Source organism: Triturus cristatus, chromosome 4_1, assembly GCF_964204655.1.
Source record: "Triturus cristatus chromosome 4_1, aTriCri1.1, whole genome shotgun sequence".
Taxonomy (NCBI): Eukaryota; Metazoa; Chordata; class Amphibia; order Caudata; family Salamandridae; genus Triturus; species Triturus cristatus.
In genome coordinates, this window is record NC_140585.1 from 1144542071 (window position 1) to 1144569677 (window position 27607).

General features: G+C 43.7%; 1 protein-coding gene across 5 annotated transcripts in view; it reads right to left on the minus strand.

The window, feature by feature from the left end:
* Positions 1-27607, minus strand: part of GMIP (GEM interacting protein) — a 266944-nt gene continuing 239337 nt past the window's right edge. For all 5 annotated transcript variants that reach the window (XM_085654265.1, XM_085654263.1, XM_085654264.1 and 2 more), the window contains 5 exons: positions 20866-21003; positions 15831-16042; positions 8967-9285; positions 6158-6266; positions 1-498 (listed from right to left, as the gene is read on the minus strand). In XM_085654265.1, coding sequence (XP_085510391.1) covers positions 284-498; positions 6158-6266; positions 8967-9285; positions 15831-16042; positions 20866-21003 — 993 coding nt within the window. In that variant the 3' untranslated portion in view covers positions 1-283. The remainder of the gene's footprint in view (positions 499-6157; positions 6267-8966; positions 9286-15830; positions 16043-20865; positions 21004-27607) is intronic.

Sequence of the window (27607 nt, forward strand, 5' to 3'; positions counted from 1 at the left end):
GTGCAGAACATCCACGTTGATCCCTCAGTTAGATCTCCATCCTTTTATCCCCCTTTGATATAACACTGTTAAACGTACGTACCGACGCTCTGTCATTCTAGAGGTCTCACTCAACATGGTATCCTTGTCTCCTTCCAAAATGTTTCACATTATTTACCATGTTGGCTTCTTTATCTGAACGATTCCTGGTCCTTGTTCCCATAAACACTTTCATTAATCAGACTAGGACATCAGCCTTGCTGTCACAGTTTATTCCGGTTTCTTCTTAATTTCCATTCCCCGGCTAACTGTAGAAGGTAGAAGAGCTTGTGGGTGAACTGGTGACTATGTGCGTCACAGACCTGATAACGATGGGGCCTTGTCGGGTAGGTTTGACAGGAGTACGGCTTAATTGTCCTCTCAACTGCACACCCAGAGCCGGGTCCAAATCCGCTTCTTGCCTCACCTCCACTGATCCATCAAGTTTACCGTGATCTGTATCAATAGGTTTCGGTGAACCTAGTGTTAAAGAAAGCAACATCAGAATTAATTTACCACTGAATGGAAGTGTTGATAAAGTACAATTAGGAAAAGCTGAATAATTAAGATTTCCTAATGCTTAATTACGATGTGCCTCATTTACAAAACATTTTGCAGTCATAAACAACATTTACAAAAACAAAACGTTGGATTTAGCAGTGAAATTCCCAAAACAAATCTGAATAAGGGAGAGGCTGTAGCGGTAGCATGTGGTAGAGTGCTGCAAATCTCTGCATATACAATTTAGCCCAATGTGTTTTTTGGCATCCAGTATGTACACTTAACGTGAATGCTACAAAGGTGTGTGTGTGTGTACGCAAATTTGTTGCGGAAATTCGAAATTAGGAATTTTCTGATTCCTCATTATTTGAAAATATATGCAAATCATATCAGGAAACCTACAATATATTGAATGCTGCATTTTTCTTATTTTTCATCTTTTTCATTTCTGTGAATTAAATATAATATTTTACTTGCATTGTTGCCATTGCAAACTGTTATCACTAAGGTCTAACCGCATGCATTATTGCCAGCTTGCTCAATGGTACTCTTTGTGTCTAAAAATCTAAAAGTGCTCAGATGAGGATGTGGGCTAATTAGTACAAATGGAAACATTTAAGTAAAATGTGATATTTTTCCGTTGGTGAAGAGTGACTATTTTCATAGCAACCTGCCTTTTATTCTATTTTAAATATATGTGGGTAGCCTACTAAGCACCCATTTTATTCATTTGTTTCATTTTTCTTTGCATGTAATTCTGCATGAAAGAAATGAAAACTGGCCTGAAGATGCGTCCACCCTTTCTTAGGCCTAGGTCTTATATACTTATGAGTAAATTGAGTGTATTATATGGTGTGGTTGTCTAGTCTTACCATGTAATACACTTACCACCCCCTTTAGATCCAGTAGGTTTCGTCTGTAAAACCCTAGCTCATCCTAGGGTAACTGTGGCATTGAGCAGCAAGGCTTTAATATATGAACAAGTGGTAAGCATTTAAACAGCACCAAAACAATTGAAAAAGAAATCGACTAACAGTACAGGAACCCAACACCATTTATTTTTTATTTTTACAAGAATTTAGACACTAGAATGAAAAAGATCCATGGGAGGGTTCCAGGAGATTTAGGGGCAGATTTATAATAACTGGCGCATCCCTGCATATCAGCAGGGATGCGCCAGTTATTGTGCGCCACAGCTCCGCCACCATGGATGCGCCGCATTTACAATGCGGCGCACCATGGGGCAAAAACGGCACAGATGCGTGACGCATCTGTGCCGTAAAAGTGGCGCATTGCTGGAGTTGCGTCGCAAGCGCGATGCAGCTCCAGCAATGCTTTGGGGGGACCTATCTTCACAATGCTGCGTCCATCCTTACGCCTGCTTCAAGCAGGCGCAGGGTTTTGATGCAGCATGGCCTTAAAAGTGACTGAGTGAAATCTTGTAGATTTCACTCAGCCACTTTTAGGAGGCGTTCCTGCGCCGGAACGCCCCCCCCTGCTCCAGAACGCCTACATGTGGCGCAGGGCTTTACAACGTGACGCATCTGCCAGATGCGTCACGTTGTAAATACCCTGCAGCATGGCGCAGGATTTGCTCCGCCGCTGCGTCACAAAAGTGACGCAACGGCGGCGCAAAAGTGACGCAGAGGGCTTATAAATCTGCCCCTTAGATTTTATGAGCAAGAGCGGCTGACTCTGGAGTGCTGGGCTTATTGTTCGATTCCTGGCAGCAGCTCAGCATCGTGTGACTCTGGGCAAAATGTCACTTAATCTCCTCGATGGCCCCCAGTGCCTGGATACCCTTAGGAGTGATAAGCCATGCTTTATAAATCTGAAATGTATTGAATAAATCAAAGCAATTTCACTCAACCGCCAACAAGCCTTGGCAAAGTCAACGAACTGGACACTTGGAAACTTTTTCAAAGAAAATTTAGTGGTTGCTTAGAAGTACTTGGGGCGAACAGCTTAATCAGGGAGCTAGTCAGGGGGACAAGCAAGGTGCTCAATAACTGTTACCTTCCCAGAAGAAGCAGTCCTTGAGTAGTTCCAGGCACTTGATCCACATTGCAATGGATTCCTAAGGAGTGGTCCTGATGCAAGGGATGAAGGATGCGGAAGACGCTCTAAGAATGCTGTGGATGCAACACAGCCGACTGGGTTCTTCTTGCAGGGATTTTCCAGTCCACAAAGATAGTGAGGGGGTCCTGGTTGCAGGGTCGACATCCCACGAAGTACAGATGCCACTGGACTACTAGTCGCCCGTTGTCACAGGTCAATCCCTCCTAAGTCGATAACTCGCCTTCTGAGGGTCCCAGCAACGTTCCGACAGCACTCTGAGGTTCAGCAAACTCGAGTGCTACTCTGGATGGTGGGTCTTGTTACTCTGTGCTGCCCGGGCGGCAGCGATAGTGGCTTCAAAACTTGGTGCTACCAACTTGCTTCAGCAGCCTTCTCCGGCTGTTCTGCCACTGTGCTGTGAACAAGGGCCGTCATCAGGCTTTTGGAGCTCTCTTGGCTTGACTGAACTCTGAAGACATATTCTCCTTGAGCAGGACACAGCAGGCACAGTCTCTTCATTTACTAGCCACCAGGTGCAGTGAGTGCAGTCTTCAATGGTGGAGCCTCTTTTTGCTGGTCCCTGAGTGTAACAGGGCAGACTTCTTTGGTCCTCTTACAAGTTAGTTGAGGTCTTGGTCCCACTTTATGCTCGGAAAGTGATCTCTGGGCAGGATGTGGCCGGTAGCCAATGGGCTGCCAGGTTCCCTTCCACTTGATGACCACCCTGGCTATCCCAGGAGGCACCATTCTGCCCTCTCCCAAGATCGTGAGATCCCTCTCTTGGTGTACAGACCTCCCTAGCCCACCTCCGGGGTGTGGCTACCTCAGGGCTAGTCGCCCCTAGAGAAACCGGTTTGGCAAATGGTTTACCCTCTCTACCTCCTGTGACAGCCTGTCTACCTCGACAGTGGGACAGCCCTTCCACCTGGGGCTACACATCTGCTCTTCAAAGGTGGCTTCTCTTTTGAAGCCTACCAATTGGGGCTAACACCCCTGTGGCTTCTTGCAGGAGGGAGGTAACATCTTCCAGGCCTGCAATTCCTCACTGTTCTCCTTCCTGAGATTCATTGGCACGTCTCTTCAGCAGGGCAGAAAGCTGTCTCGTGGAGCAGGCTCGATGTGTGCTCTGGAAGGCACAGGAGTTTTAAAGGCAACAAAGTAGCAGCTTTGATAAAGCTGCACACAGCAACAAGTTACATTAATTTCAACTTGAGTGAGAAATAAGTTGGGCTTAATGTAATGAGCTGTTTAATACCTTGGAGTGCCGACTTTGGTTGCACCGTTCCAGAGTTAGTACAGCTGAGAGGTCCGGTGTAACCCTTTACTCGCCAATTGAGCGACCAAGACTTCCACAGTAAAAACGACAGTTTTGCAGGTTTTACTGTCAGGCCATGCAAAGCACATATCTTGCTTGGGTCATATGTTGCACCCTGCATTGAGGGCTTGGTAGGCTTGCCAGAAGGGTGACTTACACACCTGTCTGGGGTTAGTGGCTTTGCCACTGTTTTCAATGGCAAAGCCAGCCTAGCAATCCATGACTGGTCTAACAGTCCGCAGTGGTGGACTGGGGGACTTAGGGAACCTCCAGCGTAGCACAATCAGTGCTGCAGGCCCTAGTGGAGCCCTCTAACTCTTGTGCCCTGGGTACCAGGGTACCACTTACTAGGGACTTGAGGGTAAGTTAGCTGTTTCCATTTGGGTATATCCAATTCGCCATACACTTTGAGTCAGGGCTCTGGCTCGAAGTTCTGGTTGGGAGGCTCCAGTGCACTCTAAGAGTCAAAAAACCAGCAGTATCAGTCGAAAAAGTTAGGGGTGATCATACAAAAAGAGGAATTTCCTAACAATACTACTCACTTTTGCTTCTTCTGAGGCAATCAGGCCTGGCCTTTGCACACTGGCATCTGATGTTATGTTATGTAAGTTAGACCTATGACAAATCAGTACAGTTGTGTAGTAATACTATATCCTCCGAACTCTTCAGCGATCACCAAAGTTGTCGGGACAGCAGGGGAACATATACATAGGAGGGCATGATGTAACTTAAAAAATTTATTACTGTTATTAGTAGTGATTTATAACAAACCATGGCACCTTAAGGTGGCTTTAGACTGTGTACTAACCCGTCAAAGTTGGGGTCAGTTGGGAGGCCCAGGGGTGAGGAGTGTGGAATCTGAATTCAACTAAATGCATATGATCCAGGAGAACATTCATGTAGAACAACTATTTTTATACATAAAATAGTAACATATTTACTGTTTAATTAGCTAATCTTGTTAAATATCATTAGATTTTCATGACGTAATTCGAAATGTGTTGGAATGTATATAAATATAATTTCTTACAGTTAGAGAGGTGGTTTGTACAGATATTGGGTAATCAAAAGTAATTTATAATTTAGGAAGTAATTGAATAAATAATGGATTAATGTGGCAATAATATAAACGATACTGTAATATACATGGTCTATAGCAGTGTTACCACTGGTCTATAGTGCTGTTTTATCTCTGCAGCATGCAAGGGCCCACAGAGTAAGTAAAGGACTATGCTTTTAATAATTCATGCATGAGCACTCCATTGCCTCAAGACCGTTTGCCTTCAACACTCAAAAAAGATATTTGGCAAAAAAAATTTGCATCACCAACTAAAGTATCTGAAGAAAAGACAGAGTCATCATTCTAAAACGCAACTCTTCATATTCTGGTGAAATGGCTTGCTTCCTTGTGTATGCTTTAGTTTGCTACCACTACATAACTTACTGCATTTTCAGCATTTTACACATAACGCTTCTACGCATTTGTTGCAGACTTTGTATATCCCTCTCATGTAAGATTCCTCCTGTTCTTGTGCCTCTCATTGCTCATAGTGTCAACACTTACAAATGCCCTTGATACTGCCAGGAATAAGACAGCCACCAACATGCGAGTCATCCTCCTCTACGATGAACCCTGTAGTGAGCCCACCTGTCAGTGTCCTGTCACAACTAGTTGATCCCAGGACTTGGTAACTGTAGGATATCTTGACTCTCTACATTAGAGACTATCACTAAAATTGCTCAATCAACTATCACTTTTGTGCTGCCTCTTACCACCTGACCCTCAAAGCAGAAGTAGATCATAGTTGCTCCTCTTATTCTTCAGGGAAGAATTCTTGAAAGTCTAAATGTTTGGTGCTTATCAGAAAGATAAAAGGTCTGGAGTCTTCTGCGGGGTGAGGATAAGAAGGCGAATTTCGAGGGCCCAGGTACAGGTGGCACCAGTCACAATGACATATCTGACATGAGTAGTGATAATATACCTAGCACAATATCAACACATTGAAAGCATACCAACACGGATTATAGCAAATGCAATGTATGATTACAGAGATCTAGACGTCAGATGCAATTTGTAGTTCTCATCTGTATAGTTTCATGAAATACCAAGAAAGTAGCTGTATAAACACTAGGCAACGTGGTTTCCTGAAAAAGGCACATAATGAAACAGACATTGTCGCAGAGATGCACAGATTTGTTATCCTGCTAAGCGATGATTGTATGGTCCTGTTGATGTACACCATTAGGAGGCATTGAGACTTTTACCTGGAGGGTTAATGCTCTTTAATATTGGTTCTTCTGACTCAGGCGCCTTGTCATGTAGTGGTTTGTCCGCAACTGAGTGCTCATTAGATTCACACTTCATAGGCAAAACCTGTTAAATTAAAGTTGTTAAAAATAAAGTCAAAGTTTTTACCCACATCACCTAAAACTCCAAGTATGCCTCAAAATATTCAAGCAGAAGCCAGTTTCCCTCAATAGTGTCTATCAGATATAGACGCAAGCGCAAACAATGAAACAAGTACATCAAGGCTTGATACAACACATACATTAATCAATTACAAAAAGTTCCAAAATAGAATATAATCTGAAAATTCATCTAAATTACTTCCCACCCTTTCCCCTATATTACTTCTCTATCCCCGTTCCTAAAATGAGGAACGCAAACATTTTAGAATTCCAAATAGGAATTTGTAAATTCATATTTAAAATACTTCCAACCCTTTGCCCAATATCACTTTAAAGACCAATTCTTAAAAAAATAATGTATTTTGAAAAAAGATGAACATCCATTTTAAAGTAATTTTTACAAATCAAATTACTACCCACCCTTTGCCCCTATTTTAATCTTCTAACCCGCTCCAAAAATGTGAGACACAAACATGAACGTTTTTCAAATGTAAAGTTAAAAAATTGTCTGATTAAAATAATTCTCACTACTTGCTCCTATATCACTTTAAAAATACGTTCTAAAATAGAATGTAATCTGAATAAAGATGAAGTTCTATTTTTATGTACTTTGTACAAACTAAATTACTTCCTACCCTCTGCCCCTATATTACATTTCAAACCCGTTTTCAAAACGCATTGTTAAAAATGGGATCTAAATGTAAGTCTAAGTAAATGAGTCATTGTAAATGTTCCTCTTTCAGCCATTCACTGCTTCCTCTCCCTTCTCTACCCTTAGCTTGTAACCACAGAAATACGAATTTATTACTCATGATAATTTGTATTGAAAGAGGGCTTCCAGTGTCTGAATATTTCTTTATTTCCTGTTGGTTCAATGTAAGCGATGTTCCATCCCAACAGTTTTTTGTTAGAAGCAAATTGACACCTGTTCTTTGGTACAGTTCCGCCGTACACAAATGTAAAACAAAACGCATTTTGAGGTTCTTGATTATTTAACGATCAGTCAAAGTCTATCTAGATATCCATCAAGTTTGCATATCCTTGTTTTTTGCCATGTCACAGGTACTCAACAGTTTTCCAGTCTCTGGTACCATCACTCCCACTTCACCGCAGTTGGATTACTCATCAGTTTAAGTCTCCGCTGCAAACAATACTGTGTGGTCTGAAGATTACAGGTCGGGCCACATGGCCTTTGTACCTTTTTGAGGACTGAAAAATGAACACCCTTGAGTTAGGTCATGTGGAATCCTTCTATTTTATTCTGTTTTGTAATTACCGTGTGAGAGATCTCATGACCTCTAAAGTAATTGATGTAGAAGCAATGACTCTCAAAAACGTTGATCACATAACACTGATCATTTTGACAAACCAGTCAAAAGAGAGTAAAAAGTGGCACGATAAAGCTGCACACACGGAAACATTTGCTTTTTATTCTAAACAGTGCTGCGGTGACTTGGGGCATGGAGGGTCATCGTAGCAGCACCATAAAATGAAAACAACAAGCATTGGCCAAGCCAACATGTCATGCACTATGTGCAGAGCTTTGCAGAGTTACCCAGGAAGAGGCGCTTTCAGCTGGTCCAGGGTATGTGAGTTCATCCAGGGTGTGTAGCGAACCTCTGGTGTGAAGCCCCTGCTGAACTGCAGAAGCTACTGCTGCTAACAAATGTGCGCTGACTGTGTTTGTGGAAATGAACTATTTTGCCATATCATCAAAGACATACGGTAAATTCAGTGGCACAGTGTAGCCGACTGCGAAATTCGGTGACCCTTTATTGAACCCATGAGCCTTTGGAACAGACGGCTAAAACTGTAGCTGTTTGCAGCCAGACACTAAATAAGCATAGACAGTGAGTGCATTCAAAGGGTCAAAAAGTTCTCTTAAAGGAAGGTAGTGAATGTGAAAGCTCTGATGGTGGGATCCAAGGGAACTTCTGAGCGGCAGCCCCCTCCCAAAAAAAGAAAATGAATGACATTAATACATCTGTGGTATAGCATAGAATGGCAAAGGTAAGAATCAAGCAGGACTGGAGTTAAGCATAGTTTCAACAATTTCTTGGAAATCTAGAGTTAAGACGCTCTAAATATGCTGTTAGTACAGTGGTGTTGCAGTTGATTATCGAATGAACCACTTTTGCATTCAAAGCACCACATTTGGTGCAACAAGTTTCATGATCCACTAATAGGACAGTCTAATGGCTGACTAATGGAAGCAAGTGTCATGATTAACTACTGGAACTACAGCAGAACTTCATAAATCTGTGGGAAGAGGGTGTATTACATGGGCTAGTTAGAAGAGCATTTTGGTTGAGGTTGTAGGAAGTGTTAACTCTGCTTGCAGACTGAGTAAACTTTATATTTTGGCATGTCACTAATTTGCACAATTCTGATTATTTTGGACTGGTTATGCTTTAGGAGACATTCTATAATTTTCTTTTGCAAGAAAACTACTTTCTTAGATTCGTTTTCAGTGAAATAAGTTAAACACTCTTGAATATGAATGTATGTATGCATGGAAGTAACAAACATAAATATACAACTTGTCTGTTATGTTTTACAATATATCGTCGTCTTGTATTAGGTTTTATATCTATCATTAAGGCTAAAGGAACGTCACTTTTTTTCATTTTTAAATACTCAAAAAACAGCTTCTTGAAGCTCTCACCTCTTCTGGTTCTAGACTTGGAACCTCTGACAGCAGTGACGTGTCTTTTTCAGGGCTGCATTGCTCCTTGCTGCTTTCCAAATAGGCATCTTGCAGGCTACTTTCAGACCCGAAGGATGTTGGCGCTGGCAGGTCATCTGCACCAAAGATCCTTTCATAGTTTATTATAAGAAACTCCACTATCTGCGCCTGGTAGCCGGAATCTATCAGGCAGGTCATCGAAATGTCATTTCCAGGACTGGGCCGGATTAGGGTGGGTCCAAAAACGATTCCCAAGTTGTTGGAGGACATTTTGTTGTCTTCATATTGCTCGGCCACTCTGTAAAACGGAAGGATGATTAAGAACATGTGCACCATTGACAGAATTATAAAGCAGTAGATGCCTCACCGAATTGCAGTCAGTTACTAATCAATTAGAATGAATTTGCTTAAAATTGATCTACATTTAGGTTCTCACAATTGGAATGGAATGAACATTGAACATCTAAGGATTACATTTTTTGGATTAGTAATATTCAAAAGCGATTGTACAAGCAGCTAAATGAGTTCAAAAAGCACATTTACACATGGAGCATGAGTCTAGACTGAGGATCAGCAATACCACATCAACGGTCTATGTTGTGGTTGCCCTTATGTTCATCAGGCGCAGGCTTCAACACCACAGATTGGCTAGGCAGGGCTATGGCAATTATCAGTGCCACTAATGGATGCGCTCTACAGGCTTCTTCAGGGACATCTGGGCGTCCTTAAAGGGTATGCCTTTCAACGATTCCCAGCTATTTGACACAAAAGTGGACTCGGACCTCGAATATTTAAAAACAAAACAGAGCCATGGCACATTGTCTGGGCCTCTCAGCTCCAGTCCTACAATGTCACCTTTTCACATTCCTGTCCTATAGGGCCCCAGGCTCAAGCTGTAGTTCATAGTGGACCACAAGCATTTTCAATTTGCCATGCTCTCTACAGTGCTCCTTGGGTGTTCACAAAGGTGATGACCGTGGTCGCTGCTCATATGCAGAGGTCAGGGGTAACAGTCTTCTCCTACCTCAGTGAGTGGCTGTTGAAGACTAGCTTGCCACAGTCCATCATGGGCCACCTCCAGACAACAGTAAACCTCTTGACATCATTGAGCTCAGCTTGCTGATGACACACCTGACTCTTTTTCAGAGGCTCTCATTCATCAGAGCCATCGTGGATATGGTGTAATTTCTCCCCTTTCCTCTGGACTAACGGGTCCAGGAATTTCGGGCTATGATCCTGACGTTTTAGCCTGCTTTATGGGTGAATTTGGCTGTGAGGCCTTTTGGCCCACTAGCCTACTGTATCCTGCTTGCTGATCATGACAGATGGCAATGCAAGCTTTGCAGTGGGACCTGAAGTCTCTGTGGGCCTAGCACCAGGGGAACCAGTCAGATTCTGTCCAAGTGCCTGCAGTGGTAGCTGCTTGACCACAGTTGGACAAGCCGCAGACCACCCTCCCATCTAGAGTTGATGGTGGAGATGAATGCATCACTACTGGGTTGAGTGGTACCCTGGAAGAGGTGGAGATAAGTGGACTCCTCCACATCAACTTGCTGGTGTAGAAGGCTACTAGCTTGGCGTTAAAGGCCTTCTGCCAGCCATAAAAGTGAGGCTGGTGCTGGTTCTCATGGACAACACCACCACCATGTGGTTTTGCAGGAAGCAGGTTTCCCAGATGGCTCTCTCTGCGAAACATTCCACCTAGAGTGGGGCATGGGGCTCCTGTACACCTGGTCCAAGTTATCCTAGTGGCTTTGGATTGAGTCAGCAGAGTGCGTTACCCTGAGCATCTGCCCTCCGATCAGGCTTCTATTGCAGGTTGATGTCCTGTTGCAGCAGCAGGGTAGAGTCTTGCACCCGAACCTGTGCAATCAGCACCTCCATACATGGAGACTGAGCAGCAGCAGTTGAGTTCTTTTGATCTCCCTCCTGAGGTTGTTGATGTCATCCTAGTAGCCAGGAGTCCTTCCATGAAATCTGTATGTTCAGTGCCCTGGGACAAGTTTGTAGCGTGATGTGTTCCCCGGCAGTTAGACTGTTCCAAGCAAATCTGTTAAATGTTTTGTTGTTTACTTCGTTTTTATCCCAGCAAGGCCTTGCACTGGGCACAGATATGGGTCAACTGTCGGCTCTTTCAGCCTTTGTACGTTTGCTGTACCAACCATCATGGTTGAGATGTATTTTCTGGAAGATTTGCAACATATGTTTCTGCCAACACACTTTGTTATGCCACAGTGGGACTTTAGCGTTCACCATTCTGATGTGTAGCCCTTTCAAACCAATGCATAATTGCCCATTGCGCTTACCCAAAAAAAGTCTTACAGGTGACGATCATAGCAGCCTGCTGAGTAAGTAAACTTCAGGCCTCTTTGGTTCTGCCTCCCTATACCAACTTATTTCCAGATAAACTGGTGTTATGAACATGAGCTGCATTTTTACCAAAGATGGTGATGCCGTTTCATGCTGGCCAAGCCATCACACTTCCAACCTTCCTTGCTCCTCCTCATCCCTTGAAAAAGGACGACAGACTTCATTGTTTGGTCCCCAAGAGAGCATTCCGTGTTTACAAAGATTGTTCTCTGGAGCAAAGAAGGTAAAGGAAGTGCAGAAATGGACCATCTTTCGATGGATAGTCCTTATATTAAGATCTGCTACACATTAGTTACGGAGCAGCCTTTAGAACGCCCAAGGGCTCCTCCACCACAGTCAGAGCTGCTGTCCCAGAGTTGGCACATGGAGAGCTACTTCTGTATATTTGTCAGACATCAGTGCACACGTTCACGAAGCACTACTGGCTTGACACTAAGGTCTGTCAAGATTGGCATTTTGCCTGCACGCCTTTAGTCTGAACCATTTCACAGACCAACCACTGCCAGCGGTACTACTTTGGTATCTACAGTCAGAAGTATATATCAGAAGAACAAGTTATTTATCTTTGGCAATGCTCTTGCTGGTGGATACTCTATCTGACCGCAGATTCCTAAAAAGCCTTCCCATCTCTACGTTCTGTGGTATGGTCTCTTCCATCTAAAAGGATCCCAATATAGGAATCTGCACACTGGTTTGTTCAGTTCGCTGATAAAATTTGCGTCTGAGGGCGCAGAAGGGTTCATGAAACAAACGGACATCAGGGAGCATGGGTGACGCTTAAAAGTAGCTCGGTTCTTCACTCATGGAGCAGAACGGCATGTATGCAGAGTTGCACGGTGCCACTAACTGGCATGCAAGAGCATTCCTTTTGCATTTCCCAGATTCAGTCTGGCATCTAGGGAAATTATCAAACTGAGGAATCTGCAGTTAGGTAGGATACCCACCAGAAAGGTAATAAACTTGTTCTCTAGAAAATAACCCAGAAAGCCATTTCTTTAGAACAGCCAAAGAGCCCTGTTGTGAAAGGTCCTTTGTAGTCCACGGTTAAACTAAGCTTCACAAACCAAGCAAAGATCTCCACAAACAGTAAGGTTTGCTGGCAACAGCCATATCATGGGCGTTAAACAAAGATGCCCACCAGTGCTAGCCAATAACCCCATTGACATGGACTAAATGGATCTTTTTGACCAAAGACCCAGGGCATCCCTAACTTCTAATGTCCATGTGGATTTCAGCAGCTCTGTTTCCAATACTCATATTAACTCTGCCAATCAAAGGTTCCCAGCAATACTGACAAGTGGCTCCTGGGATGAAAACTGAATGGCTGTACATTGTGTGCAAACCAAAGATATTCACCATTATTAATGAGCAACTCCACTGGCAACAGCCGTATTCTGGATTCTACCCACCAAAGAAAGATTCATAGCATTGCTAAACCAGCATTGGCATAGCCAATAGGTCTCGCCTTTGGGACCTTATAAGTGTTTAGCTATCCAGCACAATATCCTTAGTGCAACAACATCAAGTGTTGCATGGCTAAACACGTATAAGGTCCCAAAGGCGAGACCTATTGGCTATGCCAATGCTTGTTTCAAAAAGTTGTAAAGATGTAGCTGTCAAGACTAACCACCAGTTGCAGAATTATACACAGCATGGACATCTATTACAGACATCCTGCTGCAAAACCTGTGCTACAGTTAAGTGACATTTTCACATCCTTAGAATTAGCTACTGGGTTTTGTATCGTTGCAGAAGGGAGATTACTTGATAGTAAGATCCACATATATCACGCCTGAAGATCATTACGCCCCTTCACGATATAGTTACACACACTGGTGCATATCAGGCCTTTGGGGGTCAGTGAATGTCAAGGACGGGAAGTAGTAAGACCTTGGTGGTCTCGAGGACTAGTCAATTAGTGCTGCTTAATGAATCAACGCTTACTGCAGCCAGAGTGGGTTCCATAATGAGAGGGAGCCGAAATCCTGGAAACACGGAACAAAGTGAGAAGAAATGCTGTGATGAAGAAAGTCCCTGGCAGATATCAAATCCAGCCCCCTAACCCTGAGCTTCACCCATATTGAAATAGTGACCTCAGACCAAAAAATAGTGACCAAGCACTAACTTTAATCCAACACCGCCTGTACCCCTAACCCAAACAAAGCACAATGCTAACCCTAAATTTAAGCAAAAACCTAGTCACACCGTAACACCAAACACAGCCCGAAACCTAACAACTGCGTTTAGGTTAACCCTTAAAACAACACTAATTCTAACCTTAATGTTCTCCTAAACCTACAATACTGACATTATTAACAGCCAATACATATGTGGCTTCGGCGCTCAATGTATATTTTTGTTGTTTATATGAGTTAACAATGCTTCGTGAGCACATTTCCTTAAATGTTGGCTGCTTTCGTTTTTTTATCGTGTTCTTCATTTTCACATAAAACTAGGTCTTCTCTCAGACCCGATCTGATCAAACTGTTTCATTCTTAAGGTACATGATTAATGTTAATGTTCGAACCAGGTCAAGGCACGTAAGCAAGGAAAGGGTGGACGTTTCAGACTCGATGATGGTATTTTATTTAGGGAGGTTTGTGGGGTTTTGACTTCTATATACCCAAAATCAGGCCTGTTGTGCTAGTTGTACATTCACCCTGTCATGTTATTCAGCCATCTTGGAAGCATGCCTCTTCTTGGCTCCAGTGCACATAATATATAGACTCATGTAATACAAAAACATGTGTTTGTCGCTCCTTGGAGTGAGATCAGCGTTTATTTGCATCATGAAATCCGCTTAGTTCTCACAGTAAAGCAGCAGGTTAATAAACATTATTTTTGACACTTTATGCCCAGTATTTTCCTAAATTGTACACTGTCTAAATAATAGTGATTTTACAATAGCCAGACTAAACCACATCACTTGCCTGGCTTTGGTTTTCATTATTTATTTTCCTTGATCGGGAAAGAAAGAGCATTTTTAATCACCCCTCTCTGAATATTAAAATATAATTGACACCAATGTTGTAACCTAGTTTCCCAATAGCACTATTCATTTCAGTATTGCACAACCAAGTGACCAGCGTCTGCTGCCAACTAGAATAGCTACACGACCACACCCGATTGCTAATTCAAAGTAGAAAAAACTAACTTAAAATAAAAAAAATACCAAGTTTCTGACATACATGAAACCTCAGCCCACACTTGTTTTGTATTTTGGAGTTTTCTTGTGAGAAGTGTAAAGGTCATTTCTGTTGTTGCTTCTCTCTGTCTGCACCATACTTTCAATACCAGATTTCAGTACTAGCACATGCTAGTAAGTAGCAATGATTGCTAGTTTGAAAGCCTTCCTCGTGTGATCTGTGGCACATTTGCTTCTCTGCTGGATGTGGCCTGCAGGCCAGTAGCTCCCTCCTTGCTCGCTCCTGCCAGCACTGGGCCGGCTGCCTGGGAAACCCCCTTCTCCCGAGAAAGACATTCCTGCAGTGATGCTGAACAGACCCTGCTCGCAGACAGACTCATCCTTGGAGCTGGAGCCCCCGCCGAGCACCGGGAGTTATTCATACAGACCCGCCCGGATCTGCGCAGTAAGACCCTCTTTGGGATTTCTTGGAAAGCGGTGTAATCTTCGGCAAAAACAAAGTGCGGAAATTAGTCTTCACCCCTTCGGGGCTGGGGGTGGTGGAATTGCAGTAGGAGATGACAACTAACCCCCTAGTGACATTTTAAGGGAAAGGCGAATATTCCCAGAACGGGAGAATTAGTGTTACAGTCTACAATGCCAGGCTAAAAATGCTGTCTGTCTGTTTAGGGATTTAACCAGAGTCAAGTTAGAATGAGAACACTTGCTTCTGACATGATTTTTCCAAACAGAAACTTATAAGAGAAAGATCACACTTTGAACATTACTTCGTCAGACCGACCTCTCTCAAGGCTCGCAGTTTCTCGAAGGACGAGCAAGTGCCCGGCTGTCTCTACTGCCCGACAATCTGTGAGATCCTACCTAAAACAAGCACGCGAGTGATGCGCACGCGCCACAGCGAGACATCTGGTTTCAATTATCGCGCCCGTGTCTGGGCACGATAATTGAAACCACATGGCGGCCGTGCGGGTAACCGACACCAATAGGCCATGGGCGGAGCAATGCGCCCGCCTTTGGCCAATTGCGTGCTGTCTTTGTTAAAAAGACGCACGTAAAGGCCAATAGCGTGGGCCAAAACAAAAAGCACACCACAAGTGTGTGCGATTCTTAGGTCTGTTTTCGAAATCCCCTACATGAAGTCTTCGCCAGAACAGCACATGCGCGCTGTTACAGGCTCGACCTAAAAAGAACTCCCCTAGAAGCAATGTTTGGGTTACTGTACATTTATATTTGGTTATCTGATCTGCTTCCACTTACATAATACGTTCCGAGTAAGTGCAACTATGTTTAATGAGACAATGGCCATTTATATCTGAAGCCTTCCGTACCTGTAGAGATGTGCGATGAGGTGTCGGAGGGTATTGTAATTGGTGGCTGGTAACCGGCAGAGTATATCCCGCATGCATTGAAAGGTATCCTGCCGTAGCCTGGATTCTCTTCCCTCTCCATCAGCTTGGGCTCCTTCCCCTGTTCTTTGAATTTCCTTTGCGAGGGCCATAAACTCATCATACAGTTTATATGGAACAACAGACTCTGGAAGCTGAAACGGGAAACAGTGCACAAAAAACGTATTTAGACTAGGACTTCCTATTTAAAACAGTTGTGTTGGAGGTACTAAGTAGCTGGGGTGCTTTATAGCGCTGTGTTTTTACTGCGTCTGTGAAGCGACCAATCGACGTTAAAGCAATGTGCTGAACTTACCATCTGAAGTGAACTTATTACGGAACTATGTGGCAATCTTGCTGGGGTACAGGGAGTGTGAAAGGAAAGGTTGTAGGATGTCATTTTTTGGTAACACACACCAAAATATAAATACCTGTAAATGAACTGTACACATTCTGCAGTTAAGAAAGCAAAAATGAAGCACATTTTCTGTAATTGTGAAGTGTGATGGAACCAAGGATTTCAATAGAGTCAAAACTAATCAAGGTACTTCACTTGGTGATGCACAAGTGATAAATATCCACTGAAACTCGATTTCCACACATCAGTTGTGCGCAATATAGTTTTATCAGTAAAACTCTGTTTGTGTAATTTTAGTGCCCATTTTAAGGAAAAATGTGCTGTCTATAAATGACATTGTGCCACCTCAAAATGCTTAAAAACATTTCCCTCCTCATGTCCATCAAAACTAGGTGGGTTGTTAAAGTTCATGGGTCTAAATTTTTGGTTGTGGTTCTAAAATGTTTATAAAGCCCTGCTCTACAAAGCTGCCCCTTATGACCCATTTAGAACTGGTTACTGACTGCTTCTTGGACTCAGTAACCAGTCAATATTTGGTAAAACGCGGAGGCAGTCTCGAAATACGGATACATATCCTGGCTAGTTGCAAAGAGTGGAGAAGTGCTGCTTCCGCCTCCTCATGATTCACAAGGACATACAGTGAGTGCAATTACAGGTAACTTTGCACTTTCTAAAATTGTATTTTTGGGATTGTTCTGCCACTTCATACAGTGCAACGTTTGCAAATTCAAAATGTCTTTAGTGCTTATGGTCTATGCTGTTCTGCACCTCTAGTGAACATTTCAGGGTAGAGGGGCCTGTTGAACCCAATACCCTCACACCTCTGTTTCTGTTGGTTTCTGATCAATTTTGCACATTCTCTTCTGCTGGTTCAGAGTCCTTTATTTGAATTCATGTAGCTCACCTCATACTTATGTCACAACTTTCCTGCCTGGATACATATACACTTTCAATCAGAAATTGCAGAAAAATAGACATTTTGGACAATCCAATCAAAATGTTAATGCTATTCTTGTCATACCAAATTGTAGGCATGTGTTCCCCAACCATCTACTTTTCAGTAGTGAACCGCCAAATTGTTTAGTATCACTCCATCTTGTAATTTACTTTATTTTCGTTCTTTTTTTTTTTAAAGAACAATTTATTAGCATTTCCATTGGGCACGGACGATACATTTTCAAAAGCGAAACAATATGAGAACACCTTTTCCCATGCTACATGGGATAGGTAGGAAAAACAGTTTGATACATTTTCTGTCAATCTCTGTGGGAACATCCCTCCTTCCCTAAAATGACGAGACCTAATTACACAAACAGGCTAGATTGAGCGTTCAACAACTTTAAATAATTTGTGGAGCTCTCCGGGTCTCTATTTCCAGACCACAAGTTCTCTGCCCTCTCTCTTCACTTCATGAGGAAAGTAAACCAATGCCTTCCACCGTGGCAGCAGTATCCGGAAGGGGAGTCCATCAGGGGCTGGCTCAACAGAGTTGGGCGTCAAACTGGAGGTGGGTATGTTCTAGGTGACAGATACGTTTTTCCATTACAATGCTAGATGAAAGCCTCTGGGACCATTGTTCCAAGGTGGGGAGATTCACCTTTTTCCTGAGTTTTGCGATGGCTAGTTTACCTGCCGCAAAACATTGAAGTGTAGCATATCATTCTACCGTTATCATACAAGCTTAGCTACTTGGTCTCATGCCTAACAACATTGTTTTAGCATCACAGGGGAGCAGGTAGCTCGAGATAGTTTTCAGGGTGTCAGCCACTTCTTTCCGGAAGAGAACAATCTTGAGGCAGTCCCACCATGTATGCAGTATAATGCCTATCAACCTGCTCTGGCACCAGCAAAAAAAATTAGGTTACAGGGTACATCTGTATCTTTACCTGATTGTAATCCCTGCCATATATTAGTTTATAATGGAACTCTGTTTCATAAACTAATGGAACTTTTATGCATATCGTGTCTGAGTAAGTCCTACTGCTTCTGTCCAACCTGAGCATTGAAGTATTTGTCCCATCTCTCTCTGTACGCCCATTGTTCTGTCTCAGTAGTTCCCATAAGTAGTTTATAAATATGTGAAATTTCCTCCTTGGCGAAAAGAAGCTTACCAATCACTTTTTCAAATGGTGTCTTATCCCTAGTTGCTGCATCTTTTGTATCGGGTTGTAGCACCCAGTACCTTAATTGTGTGTACTTCATCCTCTCTGCTTCCCTCAGCCTGAACTCCTGTTTGTACAGGTTAAAAGACCTTATCGATCTGCTTTTTTATTTAATTGGTAGTCATAGGTATTTTCATTTTTAGCATACAGTTGGGCTACAGATCATTGCCACTTCTACTCTTCATGTTTTCTTATCTTTCAGATTTTCTCTGTTTCTGACCACTCCAAAATAGATGTGGAGCACTGAATCTTGCAGTTGAAAATTGTTAATCTTCTAAATGTCTGATGCCACAAGTTCTAAAGGTCTTTAACCCCAGCACTGACTTAGGTTCCATGTTTCAAGGCTCACCCGACAATCTCTGGATTCATACTTCGCTTTGAAAGGGTCTTCTCTATGTTTCTTTAGACGTTATAAGTTTAAGGCGTACGTGATGCAGCTAGCAGTGGATTAAGCCGCAGAGGGACCACAGGTTTGTTGTTAAAAGACAGAGGAATGATGGTGGTGACTATGGTTGAGGAGGTGTCTTAAAAGCATTGTACCATTAAAATACTTTTTCAAATAACCTAGAGGTTTTTAGCTCAACAGTCAGTTTTCATTCAATTTTTGATGTAGGTTGTCACTTCACCAATCTAATGGCATGATTTTGAGTTTGCAGGGTAGATCATGCACCCATCGTTAGAGCACGTTTGTCCTGCATTAAGCTACGGAGTAAATTCTATGTTGTGCAAACGCATACGTCAGGATGTGGAAATTTCCCCAACAAAGTTGGTGTAAACCGTGGTAGACAATCTACCAGTGGCATTGGTGCCACGTAGATAACATGCTGGAGTTGTTGCTAAGATGTACTTAATTTCATGTGAAGGACTGTCTCCTTTTCCGTGGCAGACTCTCACAGGGGTTCCCCGCCAGACTTGGCGGCCTATCAGCCATTCTAGATCAGGTAGTTGAAGTGTTGTCTTTGTGGTGAATTTACCTCTGCATCTTTGTGGGCCATGCACTATTTACCATTGGAACATTCCTGAGGACTGGCCTGACTCGATTTTGTGTGCCAGGGGGCAAATGTAAAACTAGCACTTTTGACAGGTTTAATTTATCACCCTCCTCTGAGTTAAGTCCTAATTCCTCTGCAAACTCAAACAATACATAGTACCAACATCACAAATATTGATTCTAGATGAAGATACATTTTCTCATGCCGTAGGAACATGTTTATTCTTTGGAAGAATAAAGGAATGCGAGTTCAGTCAGTGGTGTGCCAGCCTTCTGTTCTGTTTGATGTTGAACTGATGTTTTGTTCCACACTTAGGTGAAGCCTCGTGGGACTGCATCAGCTCCGTAAGGTGCTCAAAGGGGTCATTCATCTCAATTTTGTTTTACTGATATTATATATATATATATATATATACACACATATACACACGCACAGCTATAAATATACATTATGTGCAGTAAAACATAGAATTACAAAGGTAGAGTAACCAAAATGTAGAGAAAAAAGTAGAAAACGGGAGTACAAAATGTTATATACATTAAAAAAAGTTGAGAATTGTTGTGAAGAATAAAGTGAACAGGTTATGGTCGGTGTTAAAGATTTAGGGTTAGGATAAGCTTATGCTCAGAAATTCAGGTAACAGTAATGTGTTGAGTGAGATGATCGGGTGTATGGGTCATGACTTCTTGAAATCTACTCCTTATTGTATTCCAGTTTGTTATTTTTTTTATTTACATACAGTCAGTCTTATCCAGACCCATACATGACTTCTAGCCACATGGGGCTTTATTCAAATTGAGTAATAAAATATGAGCCAATTGGACCTGATTTTAATTCTGACTAAAGCAAAGATGCAGCACTTAAGAAATATATTTTACACACAATAAGCCTGTCTTCAGATCATTGAGGCATTTTTCCATCATGTGTCAGGCTCATCTGACATGATGCTGCCTATACCCAACTGCTGTTGATCCATTAAAAACATATCTAGTCTGATGGGGAAGTTTCTACTGTATCTTGGGCTCGCTAAACTGAGGCTTGCGTTGGCTAAATACAAGTTCTTTGAGGGAAGAACATTCTATGCTTATGGCTCTGCTCTCTGGATCTTCTTTCCTCTCCACTTCACTCATGAAGATGTGTGGGGATGCCAGTTGGGTCTGAAATCCACTCCCTCACACAAAATCGAGTTCTTTATGATTTACATCCCATACACACCTTGAGAACGGATGAGATGGTGCTGCATATCGTTCTCCAAAGAGCAGATGTCAGCAGCCTTTTGAAATCTCTCTATACCTCCAAGTTCAAGAGGGACCTGTACTCTATTTGTGTTTGGTGTTTTATACAGTGCTAAATACCACAGCATGGTCAATTCAGAGCACTTTACAACTAATGTTAAATAAATGCAGTATCTTTTGGGCCTACAGCAATTGGAAGATGCTACAGTTAGTTCGCCAGTGTTTACGTACCTCTTTCAGGAACTGCTTCAATACACCTGTGATGTCGTGAGGGGAGTGATCGGCAAGCTCAACCAAATTCCTTCCGTTTTCAAATGCTTGGCACAGCTTTTCTACACGAGCTCTGGCACCACTGATCCGATAAATTCCCTGAAATGCAATATTAAATTTACCTCAAACCCAGGTCAGATCTCACCATTAGAAGCCATCGAAAGAAGCAACTGTGCTGTTTATCGTTACCCAGTCTAATGCCAGTGGGAGCCAGAATGGGCAGAGTCAATAGATCTTCCTATTTGGCTTTACCAGTGCAGATCTGTTGGCTTTGCCAATACCTTTTGCCAATGGTACTCAGCATTGGCGAAAAAGAAAAAACAAATGTTATTGCAGTTGCTGAACAGCAATGGCAAAAAGTGCAACAGTGTATACACATGCAGTCCTCATCATGCATGCACACACGCGTCGTGAGGCGACTGTGGCCCCTGCTTTATGACATACATCTGCATGCATCACTAAGCACAAGTCATAATGCAACTCGACATTTTATTGATTTGTTTAATTTACCAATACAAATTGGTGGATGCCCATCTTAAACGGGATAAATTAAAAAAATATATATATAAAATTGTGTGCGAGAGTACATTCCCAGAAAGGAGCAGCACCGTAGCAAATTGCAGCTGCCATGCTCTCTTAAAAAGTAAATAAAAACATAAAAGTAACTTTAAAAAAAAGAGGACTGGCAGGGGCGTGGGGGCAATGGAAAAGCAGGGGAAGAGAGTAATTGAGTAAAAACTCCTAAAAAGCGATGTCAATGAGGAGGAACGAGCAGTGGCGCAATGGAAGGTGGCGATTATTAAAAAGAAATCATGGAGGGTTGGCTATGCAACAGATCTACTGGGAAATGGAAGACCAACACGGAGAGCACAGGGGAGTGAGGGGTTTGAAGGGGAAAGCAGCACACAGGGGAGATGGGCCGGAGAAAAGAAAACATGCATTGCTAAAAGCAAAATAAAAAACGAGTTCATTGAATGTTAGCAGTGAAAAGATACAAGTCATCCAATCACAGGATGGTACAGGAGCTATGCTCCACAGGATGCACAGACAAAAGCAAGCAAATTACATTGACAAGAAAACCAACCAATGACAAGCAGTGGACTGGCCCAAGCCCATTATAAGTATTTGTATTGTCCACAATGGGCCTCTCAACAACGTATAGCTAAAGCAAAACCAAAAAATGAGGTTTGCTTATCTTCCATAACTGAAGGTAAGCCAAGAGACTGACGTATGTTAGAAGAGATATCCAGAAATTGGATTCTGCATTCTGTAAGCCAAGTATTAAACATTGGACGAAGCAATTGGGCATTTCTGAAGACTGGTGAGAGTTTGCACAGTGTCTCCAACTGGACTCTATATTTAGAGGTGCAGTGCCCAGGAAAAGGTAAAAGATGGACAGCTGAAAAAATGAGTAGATAGAGGAGTTGTGTAAACATTATAAGAAAGGAAAAGGAAGGAACCAGTACATAAACGTGAGCAGTTGCAGCACCCACTTAGGCATGTACAAACACTTGTGTGGAAAGGATTTATCCGTGGGTACATGGTGAAGCATACCAGGACGAGTGCATTCATGCACCCAAAAATTGGAAATTGCAAACATTGCATAGTAATGGAATTTCTGAAAGAGCCTTCTAAACGCAGTTTCCTCACCTTATGAATTTCCCCAGGGGCCAGACTGGATCTGGAAACTTATTAGCTATCCCTTGTGCATTAGTAGGTGGGGTCATGGCTCTTCGTCGGATCCGTCCCGTCCTGGATGTGATGTCAGGCCCCATATATGTGACGCCTTCGCGCGCTGACATCAGTTCCTTTCTTTCAGCACCTTCTGATGCAGATCCGGAGTTAGCAGTGGTGTCTCTGACAGACTTATTCTTTCAGGAAACTCTATTTCCCTTCAAAAACCAATTACAGTGTGCAAATATGAGCCCTATGGCAGGTTTTAAGCCTTTCTATAAGGTCGTCGACATTGCAACATTGGCCTGTGGTGCCACGGCACCTGTCACGACTTGGAGTCCTGCCCTTGCTGTGCGAAGATGAATCGCAAAGCCATCCGTTATTGGGAATCTAGTTGGCCATCGCCAAACCCTGCAGGAAAAAGGAGTCCTAATTGAGGTTCAGGACATGAACGCACTCTTGTTCCTCATGCTGCTCATGAATGTTCCAAGTCACGGAGCTCCGGTAAGTCTAAGACGTCACATAAGAAGTCGAGACATGGGTCTCTGTCGTGCCGCTATTCACGCCATTCAGAGTCAAGCAATGCCCCGGGAAACTCCAAGCCCAGTGGAGCCATTCCATGGAATGGACACCAGGAGTGTTTCCGCTCCGACTCCCCCCTTAAGCAGACTGATATAGCAGACGAACACTATCATCCTAAAGAGGCTGTGGGAATAATATTTTTACCCAACCAAATAATACTGGAGTGCCTTTGGACCCCATGGATCATAGGTGGCTGCCAGTTGGGACCCTGTTGGTGTATCTGACCCTGACAACAACTGCGCCACATGCCTTCTAGTTGTGGTCAGTCCTGTCCTCTAGCACGGAACCACCGACTCCAACAGTGGTGCAATGCAACCCATGGTGCTGTGACAGATGCCACCGGCCCGAGCCTTGACACCTGTACCAATGTCACTGACGCCAGAGATAGATCTGATAGTTTAATTTGGTTCCAAAGCTCTGCCCCTACCCTCTGGACCACATTCCAACCCAGACATATCTCATCACTACGATGATGACAATGATGATTATGGGTATGGTCTGTATGACAAGAGAAACCTATTTGAGTACCTACAGGAGGCTAGTGGTTGGGATACCTCACCAAACATTGAGTTACCCTTCCTAAACCTGGCTATTGCTACTGAACACTCTGCCCTCCTGGTCATTGTGGCGAAAAGGCAAAGTCCTATAGTTTAATCTTCCCATGAAAACAAGCACAAACATAGTACCTCACTGAGGTTCTAAACCCAGCTCAGACCAACCAAGAGCCTTTATTGCATTTTAATGAGGCCCTCATTGCCGTCCTGGTGGGCATGTGCACAAACCAGGGTCTTTCCCCACAGTGAATAGCTAAGTGGCAAGACAACACAGACCTACATTTTCTCCTCCAGCACCCCATCCCGAAGAGCTTGGTGGTACAGGCATCCACCAACCACCAGATCCCTAGTACCTTCTCTGACATCCTGCCTGAAAGAGAATACAAATTGAAACATTTGCAAAATGAATGTTCCCCAGTGCCAGTCTTGCCCTTAGGTCTGTCAACACCCCACACCTCCTGGGTAGGTACTTGCACACTTTGTGGGATATGGTGGCTGACATCTTGAAGACTGTCCAGAAGACATCATGGCAACATTGCAATGTCTTACTTCTGATAGTTAAGATGCTGCAAAGTACACAATACATTCCGGTCTGGACAATACTGCGAGGGGCAGTTTAAACCAGCATGGTGCTTGGTGCCACACATCGATTGGCTTCACTGGGTTCTCGTCTCATGCCCGACAATCCCTAATGGACATGCACCTTGATGGCTCTAGTCTGTCTGGAGCGAAAGCTGACTCGACTTCGGAAACCGCCCCCTCTGTAGGCCTAGCTCATACTAAACTGCAATTCACCAAACAACAACGCCCCTTTTGAGCCTTTGGTAGCAGCAGAGGCAACAACAGCATCTGCCTTTGCAGTAACACGCCTCATAGTCCTTTCGAGAGTGAGGCTAGGGAGCAGGACAACAGCGTCCAGGACCCGATGGGCAACGTACTACCCAAACACCAACCCTGCCTCTGCAGAAGCCCAAATACCTCTTTAATTTGTTCTCGCCGGCACACAATCACCTGGTAGAAAGTATAGTCACCTTTTACCTTCATGGATGCAGAGCATCTGGTCAGGCCAATGTGTGCCCCGGGTGGTGGATACGGATACTCCCAAACGTTCTCATCCCCACAATGTGCAACCCACACTGCAACACCTCCAGGAGGGCTACTGGTCCATAATCCACAGAGAAGTTCAGGCTCTCCTGACCACGGGAGCAATAGAGAGGTTACCAGAATCAGAGATCGGGCAAGATAGAGGCTTTTTGACGCATCCTAGACATTTGACCTCTGAACTTATTCCTCCAGAAGGACAAGTTTGGGATGCTAATCCTGGCTCAAGTCCTGTCTGCCCTGGATCAGGAGACTTGATGGTAGTACTAGACTTACAGGATGTATACTTTCCCATTCCTGTCTTGCAATCCCGCAGGCGTTACCTCCGGTTTCAGGTAGGCCATGAGCACTGTCAGTTCTCTGTGCTCCGCTTTGGCCTTACCAGTGCACCTGGGGTGCTCACCAAGATGATGCTGGAGATCACAGCCCCTCTACAGTGATTGGGAATGCAAATCTTCGCATACTTCAACAACTGGCTACTGAAGGCGGGCTTGCCTTAAACAGACATAAGCCAACTCCAAACAGAGGCAAATCTGTTGAGAACATTGGGCTTTTCCCTCAACATGCCAAAGTCACATCTGATTCCTTAACAATGGCGCCTCTTTATCGGACACATCTTGTATAGAGTGCTTTCCCAAGCCATTCCTCTGCCTCAACGATTCCAGGACATAAGCAGTATGATCCCGATATTTCAACCTCTGACCTGGGTCTCAGTGACAGCAGCTCTAACTCTTCTGGGCCTCTTGGTCTCCTGCATCCTGCTTGTGGACCACACTAGGTGGAACATGTGTGCTCTGCAGTGAGAGCTGAAATCTCAGTAGGCTCAGCACAAAGGAAAGCTAGCTGACGCCATCCAGGGGTCAAAGTAGACTGTGGAAAATCTGAAATGGTAGCTGCTTAACTATGATTGGACCGATGGCAGACCCCTTCTACCCCACCCAGAGTTAACGATTGGGACGGATGCATAGTTCCTGAGTTGGGAAGGTCATCTGGGAGAGGTGGAGATCAGAGGACTCTCCAAATGTTGGAATTAGGGGCAATTCACTTGGCACAGGAAGCTTTCTTCCTAACCATCACGGGGGAACAGGTGCAGGGGTCGTGGGGTCTGTTCCATGAACCCTTGCATCACTGGAATTGGGTTAACGCTCATGGCATCTCCCTAACCGCCCAGCACCTCGCAGGATCTTTAAACGCCAAGACAGACTAACTCATCCGACACTGCTTAGCGGATCACAAATGGCAGTTACACTCGGAGGGAGCACAGGGCATCATCTAGCAATGAGAAGAACCCTGTCTCAGTCTATTCATGACCACAGTGAATGTGCAGTAAGCAAACATTTGCATGTTGGAGTTCCCAAGGCAGTTGTCCCTCCGTCTACATTAGGGTCAGGACTCCTGTACACCTTTTTGCCCCTCACTCAGACTACTGAAAAACATTATGAAAGGAGAGGGTGGTACCTGGAACCTCTGGCCATGAGCATTTGTCCTCCGATCTAGCTGCCCTTTCAGAAGGACCTCAACTCACAGCAGCAAGGCAGAGTCTTGCACACAAGTCTGCACATCCTACACCTCCATGCATAGAGACTGAGCAGTGACAGCTGAGGGCTATCGATCTCCCTCCCTAAGTGGTTGGTGTGATCTTGGAAGGGGTTTATCTACCAATCCATGCAGGATGCTGGGAGAAATTTGTTGCTTGGTGTTCTTTCTGAAACATTTAACCTCTGAATGCACAGCTATTGGATGTTCTCCTGTTTGAGTTGTGCGTAGTCCAGCAAGGCCTTGCTCTAAACAGTTAATGGTTACATCTCGGCCTTTCCTGATCAGCCATCCCATTTCAAGTCACCTGTTGTGATGAGTTTTCTGAAAGTAATTTCAAACAAACAGTGGTCCTCAAATGGTTCAAGGAATAAAGGGAATAAATATAGTACAGAATCGAAACTATATTAAGAATGTCCAGCCGGACACCCAGTTTAATTCTTCAATGAAACACAAACAATAATCAACAGCAACACATATGTGGGACACAGTCCTGCATCCGTTGGGAAAAAAAGACATATACACAACAAACAGACATTTCAGGCAAGGCAAAGGAGCTTATTTACAAAATCCAGTGTTTTAAGCTTATTCCATACAGACAATGCACTTTTTTACGTAATGGGTTAATGTGCACGCTGTTTAGATTGGGGTCGACGACGTTTCGATCCTATTACAGAGATACAAGGATCATCATCAGGACGGAAGAATGTACAAGCCTGGTATTGAAAGAAATTGCCTGTAGGGAAATGAGAGGGGAAATAAGAGTGAAAGAGGGGAAAAAGGAAAATTAGAGCTAGGATAAGGCAGCTGCGGTAATTTTAGCCATAATTGTGCGCAGTGCACATGCCGCTTGTGAGTGCATGCATATTTAGAAATTGTGGCGGTCGTTAAGAAGCCAGCGGGTGAACTGGTGAAGGAACCTGGATGGTTTCTAATACACGAAAGAATGAGGAGGTGGAAAAGGCAAGCATTAGAATGGCGCCAAAAAGAGAGTGCTACGAATGGCTGTAAAAACGTGGTCTGATGGGTGGCGAGATTCGAGCCGCATAGAGTGTGGACGAAGTATTGCAGGCATTAGGTGGTGACTGCCGGACATTATGTGGATCACAACACGGGATGTGGGGTAGCCAAATGGCCCGCTTACCGTAGTGAGGAAAAAACGGATTCCAGACGTGGTCAATGTCGGAATAATGGAACTCACGTCTTGTAGTAGAAATAAAGGTCTGACAGGCGGCTCGTGAGTACGGGTGTAACCG